This window comes from Aegilops tauschii, chromosome 4 (assembly GCF_002575655.3).
Source record: "Aegilops tauschii subsp. strangulata cultivar AL8/78 chromosome 4, Aet v6.0, whole genome shotgun sequence".
NCBI classification, from domain to species: Eukaryota; Viridiplantae; Streptophyta; class Magnoliopsida; order Poales; family Poaceae; genus Aegilops; species Aegilops tauschii.
This window is the reverse complement of record NC_053038.3, coordinates 33427308-33436118: the sequence shown is the minus strand read 5'-3', so window position 1 is coordinate 33436118 and position 8811 is coordinate 33427308. Positions and strand designations below refer to the sequence as shown.

At 44.4% G+C, this 8811-nt stretch overlaps 1 protein-coding gene across 2 annotated transcripts; it reads right to left on the bottom strand.

Annotated features, from left to right (window-relative positions):
* Window positions 1-2784: 2784 nt before the first annotated feature.
* On the bottom strand, window positions 2785-8388 carry LOC109751595 (SWI/SNF complex subunit SWI3D). 2 transcript variants are annotated; one of them, XM_020310479.4, is made up of 8 exons: window positions 7804-8388; window positions 6198-6739; window positions 5321-6052; window positions 5063-5229; window positions 4716-4990; window positions 4422-4628; window positions 3395-3591; window positions 2785-3306 (listed from the first exon to the last, which is right to left on the bottom strand). In XM_020310479.4, exons 1-8 carry the CDS (start codon window positions 8201-8203, stop codon window positions 3061-3063), a joined length of 2766 nt encoding a protein of 921 aa, XP_020166068.1. In that variant the 5' UTR covers window positions 8204-8388; the 3' UTR covers window positions 2785-3060. The 2 variants fall into 2 exon arrangements, with proteins under 2 accessions (XP_020166068.1, XP_020166067.1); XM_020310478.4 differs by having other exon boundaries at window positions 4422-4990.
* Between the last annotated feature and the right edge of the window lie 423 nt (window positions 8389-8811).

Genomic DNA, 8811 nt, shown 5'->3' with positions numbered 1-8811 from the left:
TTGTCTTCTCCCTTGTATTGAATGCTTGCAGATTCCAGCTTAGTCCAATGCACGTGCACTATTATTATTATCACACCGTTCGGTCGTGCAAGTGAAAGGCAATAATGACGATATATGATGGATTGATTGATATGAGAGAAGCTGGTATGAACTCGACCTCTCTTGTTTTTGTAAATATGATTAGTGCATCGTTCCTGATTCAGCCTATTATGAATGAAACATGTTTGCAATGACAATTAGAGATTATAGTTGTTCATGCCATGCTTAATTAGCTAGGAGTTTATAATGGTTTACCTTGCGTGCCAACATGCTATTAAAATGGTTGTGATGGGGTATGATAGGGTGGTATCCTCCTTTGAACGATTCAAGTGGCTTGACTTGGCACATGTTCACGCATGTAGTTGAAACAAAATCAACATAGCCTCCACGATATTTATGTTCATGGTGAATTATACCCTACTCATGCTTGCATTCAGTGTTGATTAATTCTAATGCATGTTCATGACTATTGTCGCTCCCTAGCTGGTCGCTTCCTAGTCTCTTTCTAGCCTTCACTTGTACTAAGCGGGAATACTGCTTGTGCATCCACTTCCATAAACCCCAAAGTTATTCCATATAAGTCCACCATACCTACCTATATGCGGTATCTACCTGCCGTTCCAAGTAAATTTGTATGTGCCAAACTCTAAACCTTCAAATGAAATTTTGTTTTGTATGCTTGAATAGCTCATGTATCAACTAGGGTTGTTTGTATCTTCCATGCTAGGCGGGTTATTCTCAAGAGGAGTGGACTCCGCTCCTCACTCACGAGAAAATGGCTGGTCACCAGGATGCCCAGTCCCATGCTCAAACCAAATCAAAATAATTGCAAACAAAACTCCCCCAGGACTGTTGTTAGTTGGAGGCACCCGTTGTTTCGGGCAAGCCATGGATTGATGCTTGTTGGTGGTGGGGAGTATAAATTTTACCATTCTGCTTGGGAACCGCCTATAATGTGTGTAGCATGGAAGATATCGAGATCTCTCGGTTGTTATGTTGACAATGAAAGTATGCCGCTCAAAATATTATTTATCTCTATTTCAAAAACCGAGCTCTGGCACCTCTACAAATCCCTGCTTCCCTCTGCGAAGGGCCTATCTATTTACTTTTATGTTGAGTCATCATCCTCTTATTAAGAAGCACCAGCTGGAGAGCACCGCTGTCATTTGCATGCATTACTATTAGTTTACATTGAGTATGACTGTGACTGGATCTCTTTTACCATGAATTACAATGTCTAGTCAGTCCTTGATCTTCAGAGGTGCTCTGCATTTATGTTTTGCGGTCTCAAAAAGGGCTAGCGAGATACCATCTTGTTATATCATATTATGATTGTTTTGAGAAAGTGTTGTCATCCGAGATTTATTATTATTGCTCGCTAGTTGATTATGTCATTGATATGAGTAAATGTGAGACCTAAGTGTTATTGTGAATATGGTTGGTTCATAATCGTTGCTGAAAACTTGAATGCTGGCTTTACATATTTACAACAACAAGAGCAAACAGAGTTTGTAAATGTTTTTCTTTATCACTTTCAGTTTGTCAACTGAATTGCTTGAGGACAAGCAAAGGTTTAGGCTTGGGGGAGTTGATACGTCTCCATCGTATCTACTTTTCCAAACACTTTTTCCCTTGTTTTGGACTCTAACTTGCATGATTTGAATGGAACTAACCCAGACTGACGCTGTTTTCAGCAGAATTGCCATGGTGTTATTTTTGTGCAGACATAAAAGTTCTCGCAATGACCTGAAAATCAACGGAGAATATTTTTGGAATATATAAAAAATACTGGCGAAAGAATCAATGTCAGGGGGGCCACACCCTGTCCATGAGGGTGGGGGGCGCGCCTACCCCCTGGGAGCGCCCCCTATCTCATGGCCCCCCTGATGCTCCACCAACGTCCATCCTGACTCCATATATTCACGTTCGAGGAGAAAAAATCAGGGAGAAGGATTCATCGCGTTTTACGATACGGAGCCGCCGCCAAGCCCTAATCTCTTTAGGGAGGGCTGATCTGGAATCTGTACGGGGCTCCGGAGAGGGGAATCCGTCGCCGTCGTCATCATCAACCTTCCTCCATCACCAATTTCATGATGCTCACCGCCGTGCGTGAGTAATTCCATCATAGGCTTGCTGGACGGTGATGGGTTGGATGAGATTTATCATGTAATCGAGTTAGTTTTGTTAGGGTTTGATCCCTAGTATCCATTATGTTCTGAGATTGATATTGCTATGACTTTGCTATGCTTAATGCTTGCCACTAGGGCCCGAGTGCCATGATTTCAGATCTGAACCTATTATGTTTTCATGAATATATGTGAGTTCTTGATCCTATCTTGCAAGTCAATAGTCACCTATTATGTGTTATGATCCGTTAACCCCGAAGTGACAATAATCGGGGTACTTACCGGTGATGACCGTAGTTTGAAAAGTTCAGGTATTCACTAAGTGCTAATGCTTTAGTCCGGTACTCTATTAAAAGGAGGCCTTAATATCCCTCAGTTTTTAATAAAACCCCGCTGCCACGGGAGGATAGGACAAAAGATGTCATGCAAGTTCTTTTTCATAAACACGTATAGAACCATGGGACATTTATTCGATACGACGCTGCCTCCACCCGTCCACCGTCGAGACTTTGCCAACAAAGACACAAACAATACATAGATGGAAAAACGAACAAGACTCCGAGCATCTTCACACGAAAATTCGCGCAAGGATGACCACGAAAACCGAACCATCGCCTCGTTACAAGCACATCAGTCCGCATGAAAACTCTTTTGGTAACTTCAGTCTACACGGAAGATCTTAACATGGCTCAGTCACAAGCAGAGTGCACGGAGAGAGCATCACATCCAAAGCCAAAATGGCCGGGTTTTTTCCTTATACAGATCACGATAAGGTACGCTCCTACATGAATGCTACAACAACAACAGAGCTTATGCCTGATTGGTCTGAGGTGTGCTTCTAAAAGAATCGGGTATACAGGTCGATCACCGAGGCGACAGGTTTTACCTCATCGACTCAGCTGCTCGGCCGGGGCATTGCGTTCGGCGGTCTTACTGCAGGGGCGCCATATCCGGGCGGCAATCTGTTCCCAGCTGCACCCTGCTGGTTCGGCCTAGATGGCAGTGCGCCCATGCGAGCTGCGATTATTGCGTTCCGCTCCATCAGAAGCTTCTTTCTGGTCTTTTCAGTGTATTCTCTTGTGCGCAGGGCCACATGCTCAACATCTGCAAATAATGACATCTTCGCCTCTGTCTTCTGCAGCTGCATGAATGAAAATGTATATAATTTGCAGTTTTTACTGGCACAGAACACAGGAGGGATCATTTGGAGAGCAAAGCATCGACTGTACCAGTTTCTCGACCACCAGTGCAGCTAGCCGTCGAATTTGATCTTCTTCCTGCTCAGCAAGGAGCTTAGCCTTCGCAGCAGCTGCTGAAACAGCAGTCGCTGCGGCTCGTTTTAGCGTAGTTAAGGAATCATTATGCTCGGCGGTCACTCTTGAGACCATCTCTCCATCGGCAGGTACATTTTCAGCACTGTTAGGTTCTGCAAGATAGGGATAGCACAGGGGAGGAAATCAGCTGATGAAAAATTGAACCACCAAGAGGATTGGCCTATGAAGCTAAATCTGTTTTCTAAATTCTGCCCCTCTAATGACTGCCTTTTTCTAATTCATACGACTCTGTTTACTTCATCGTGGTCAGATATCACAAAGCTCTCATCGGGCCATCCTTACAGGAGACAGCTGGTATATATTCTCCAATATTTGGGGGATACAGATGTCAGAGAATGATTATGTCTGGGAACTAAAAGATCAAGAAAGGAAACGAGAAATTGGAAATAAATGCACTCATCATTCAACTGAAGAACGAAAAGGAAAACAAAACTAACTACACGAATGTTTAACTAATTAAGCTGTTAAAGCGCACAAATAGAACAGTTCAAGCAACTAAAGCATTTAGAATTCTCCTTCTCACTTCCACATCCAAATTTTGCTACAAGTTGATCTCTTATGGCAGCACAGGAAAAGCAAACCACATATTCCATGGCTACAATACTATGTTTGTAAGTCAGATCTAAAATTCTGGATTTAGCAGGTCCTGCTCAGAAACAGCTGAATCTGATGGCGTGCTAAGAAATTATGATGAATATATGGGAATGTGAATAATCTTACCCAGCATTACCAGACCAGCATAACCGCTTACATGTGCAGTTGACGCATGTCAATGTTGCAACGAAGTCTTCTGGACTAGTGAATAATTATATAGTGTTTAACTAATCAGAATGCGCTAATTGAACTTTGCATGCTTACTCTTCTCTTGTTTCATTAGAGATAGTTTCGGACTTTACGTATAAGCTAAATGTAGATGAAGTACCTTCCAGCTTGCCATTCCCCAATGTATGGGTTTTCTCATCTTCTTGTATGGCAGTTGGGGCAGCAACTGCATCTTCAGTCTTGTTAAGCTCGATCTTGCCTTGTGAAGATGAATCATCATCTGGCTCCACTTCAGAACTTGGTTTGTCCTTTAACAGCTCAGGATTAGTTGCACATGTAGTACTTCCTGCAACAACCTCTTGAGAAGCTGACAAACCACATCCATTTGCATTATTTTCTGGAGCAACTGAATCTTTGGTAGAACTTGATGGAACTTTTGTGTCGTTGGACGCACCCTTATCCACCAGAGGAATTGGATCATCGGTCTCCTTAGCTTTATTGGATTTAGGCTCCACTGTGGGTGCTTCATCATCGCAAGATACATTCTTAGTATCTGATTCTTTGTGGTCTTTTGGTGAAATGGATGGACTGTTTTGCTTTTCCACAGACACGGTATTCTCTTCCTTAACATTGATGTCCTTTTTCTCAGTACCAGTTGAATCTATGACCATATCCTCACCTTTTGCTTGATCCTCACCTTTTGCTTGATCCTCATCTTTATTTGTATTACTGAAAATTCCATTGACCCCATCAGCACAATACATTGCAATAGAATTTTACACAGGTGCAAACACTGCTTACCTCACAGTGACAAAAATGTCTTTCAGATCACTCGGTGGATCTTCAAGAATATAACAGTGCCTACTTGCCAATTGTAGCGCAGGAGAATCCTCTGAGATAGCTTTTAGTGAACTACGGCAAGAAGTGGTAGCATTGTCATCTTCCACAAGACCAGCCAAAAATGCTGCCTACACAAGACATTTGACATACCTCATTGTAGAAAATACTGTATAATAAGTAAAGATGTCCAAGGGTATAAGACACTATGGCAGTTCTTACCAGTGCCATAACAGGATTCCCTGCATCAGCAAACGAACCTTCATGTCCAGGGAAGTTACCAACAGCCTCGAACGCAGATTTTAGGATATCAATAGCATCATTTGATGCATTTTCACCAGAAATAACAATAGCATCATCTGGCGCATTTTTCTCAGAAGTATCAAGATTAACAGAATTTTCCTTTGCTAGGTCAGTATCAGAAGATGGTTTTGGCTCATCAACGTTTGGTGTTGTGACTGAATCTGCACCACCTGAATTTTTGGCATCTTTATTTTCAACAACACTTCCTTCTTCTGTTTTTTCTTCTGCGTGATTGCCTTCCGTTTTCTCTGAAGGCTTCTCATCCTTGGTATCTTTTCCTTCAACTTTCTCTTCAGTTTCCATTTTCTCAGGTACTTCAGGGGTGCCTTTTTCCACCAAGGCTTGCTCTGTGCTTTCATGGATATTTTGGTGAATATCATCACCATCATGGAAGCGATCCTCAATTTGCATTTGCAGAAAGTGTAACATACACTGTGTTTTTGTTTTTGTAGCAACATGTTCGGCAATCTCAGTCCATTTTCCACCAAAAATTTCCAGAGCTTCTAAGAGAAGCAATGTCTCCTCATCAGTCCAGCTAGTACCACGAGCACCAGAAACTTCTGTGGAATCCATGAGGATGAAATCTGTTTTGGACATGCCTCCATCGAATTTTTCTTCGTTGTAGCAGTTAGAACACAGGTCAAAATCTGCCTGCAGCAATAAAACAAAAATCAATGCTGCCATCCACAAATTGAATCACAAGGTACACTATATCAGTATGATTCTAATGGGTGATATAACATATGGCGATATAGCAATAATCCGAGCAGGGATGTGGCACTAAAAAAATGCTTACCTGGGTCCGGCAATGATAGCGCTTGCCTGAGCAATCAACTGAACAAGAGTTGCAATGGTACTCAACGGAAGGCTCAGCTGCTGCAATTACATCTTCCACTAGAACAGGATCAGGAAGCAAGGTAGGCAGAGGCACTGGAATTTCCCCCTCCCCTTTATTTGGTAAAGGAATCATGTATGACTGAACCGGTTCAAATTTAAACAGCTTCTCAATGAGAGAAGCTTTCTCCTCATTGCGAGAATCGCTTTGGCTCTCCTCTGGCTTACTCTCTTCTAGGCCAGCAGGTGGAAAAGGGTGGAAATTGATCAGGCCCCAGTGATCCAAAAAATCAAACACTTCCTGTCGAGCATCGACCTCCCCAACTGACAGCTCAGCCAAATCTTTGGGCTCCAGCTGCAGCTGAGGATTGGCATGAAATTTCATCATGATAGAATTTCTAATCCCCGAGTATATCTCTGGTGTCCGCTTCTCAGATTTTCCATTAAAAAACGAAGGCAAGGTTTGCTTCTCAACTTGGTGGATTTCCTTCCATGAAAACCATCCTGCAGAAGAAAATGATTTGTTGTTGTGCACTTTTTAATTTCGAAAGAAAATTGATTTCAGAACATGAATAAAGAAGGAAAGCATGTTATCATAATTAAGACAATTAGGGTGGAAACTTGAAAGGCAGCATCAAACCATAAAATATATCTTCTGCTAAATAGTATTTACAATATTTTAGTTCAAGAAAATGGGCTTTGCATGCTTTGAAGTTTGAACAGACAAAAACCATGCATTTCAAGAAAATAAGAGACTACGCAAAGATCAATCACATAGAATCATAAGGTGGTTGCTAGTATGGCCTTCAACAGACAAAAGCAGTATTAGCATATTACATGAATGAAGTGGTTATGCCAGTATTAGTCATGGTTGCACATGGTTACTGGATTACAGCAATTATCAAGATCTGCCATGGTGCTTTCCTTTCATGGTGAGGTAACTGTTTACTGTGTTATCAAGATTTACCAAGGTTGCAATTGCTCGTATATATGGTAATGTCAGAAAGCTGATCTATGGTTAAAATACTTACAAGGAGAAGATATCTCTCAAAAGAAAACAAGTCATGCTCCAAGCACATGGAAGAAAGCAAAATGATGAGCACTCAACTCTTCATTTGCACAAGGCAACAGCAAAGAGGAAGGCAAATAGATATTAATAGCTGTTTACCACCACACACTAGAAGTAATAAAGGCAATGATTTGTAGTAAATTCCTATATCAGGCAGTTAAATCTGAAATCAACAGAATGAGCATGCACTCAAGTTGAGCTAAATCTATCGATGAAAACTACAATGAGCACATCATTGTGCAACTTACAAGTATTAATTCAGGTTACTTAACTGCAGCAACAATGCTAACCATCGAACTACACTCCTCTGCTACATGCTACTGGTTCATTCCGGTAAAGCATTTAAATAGCAGGAGGATGCGGTGAACCAGTGGTAATTTACCGAACGCTTCTACTCGGAAAGCCCTAGCAAAACGCGGACTCCTCACAACCACCCTCGTTCCAGCAATTCACCACCCCAAACGAGAGATCAAGCGACTGTACAGGGGAGAGGGCTCACCGGCGAAGGTAGGGACCACATGGACGCCGGCGCCGCGGGATCGAACGGCCTCGAACCCCTCGTCCACCAGCGGCGTTTCCTCGGCGGGCGTCTGCACCTCGTCGGGCCGAATCGCGGCGCCCTCGCCCGGGCCCGATCCCCCGGGCACGGCCGCCGCGGGGGCCGCATCCGCCGGGGCGGTCGAGAGCTTGTGCGGCGACTGGCGCGCGGCGCGCGTGAGCGGCCCGCTGTGCAGCATGTGCGAGGGCGCGTGGAAGGCGGCGTTGCGCTCCTTGGCGTGCCGCTTGGACGGCGTGAACGACGACCCCGACGCCTTGCGCTTGCCGCCGCCGCCGCGGCGGCGGGGGGCCTCGGCCGGCGCCCCGTCGCCGTGGGCCGCGGGCTGGGGCTTGGGCTCCATGGGGGCCGCCGCGGGAGCTCTCGGATTCTCTCACCGCTCCGGCGCCGAGGGCCAGCTCCGAGATGGGGAGGCGAGTGAGGGCACGCCGCCTGCCCTGCGCTGCCCCTGTGAGTGCTCTCTCTGTGGGCTCTCCCTTCCCCTCTCCTTCCTCTGGACCGGGTTGAAACCTGGGGTCCGTCGTTGGGTTCCCGTAGCGGCAGTGCGGCACGGTGCTGTCTCACTGGCTGGTGGAGCCCGCGCTGCCGGTGGCTAACGCCGGGACGGGAGGAGTTATACATAGGATTATTTTTTTTTTGGAAAAAAGAGGTTGAAGAGATCTAGGGTTCCTCCCCCGCTGCCATCCTCCTCCGCCGGTAGATCGCCAGAATGAGGACAAGATTAAGAGCGAAGCAAACAATTCTTACAGCGGTAGAGCTTAATGGTGAGGTATACTGAATGAATGGTAATCGCCTAATCGGGTACAGCTTGTGAAAAGGAATTAAAATCCCATATACTAAATACCCGATAATCTAGTACGACTACTGAAAAGGTATTGAAATTCCATGGTACAAAATTAATAGCATTGATGTTTTGATATACGTAGACGATGGCACATCTTTGACGTGATT

What these genes read in the sequence shown, in the direction of transcription:
- LOC109751595 (XM_020310478.4), bottom strand. Translation starts at nt 8,203, where the DNA reads ATGGAGCCCAAGCCCCAGCCCGCGGCCCACGGCGACGGGGCGCCGGCC. An exon ending in GGGGAATGGCAAGCTGGAAG is followed by an intron (nt 3,592 to 4,421) that starts GTACTTCATCTA and finishes CCTATCTTGCAG; the next exon opens with AACCTAACAGTGCTGAAAAT. An exon ending in CACTGGTGGTCGAGAAACTG is followed by an intron (nt 3,307 to 3,394) that starts GTACAGTCGATG and finishes TCATTCATGCAG; the next exon opens with CTGCAGAAGACAGAGGCGAA.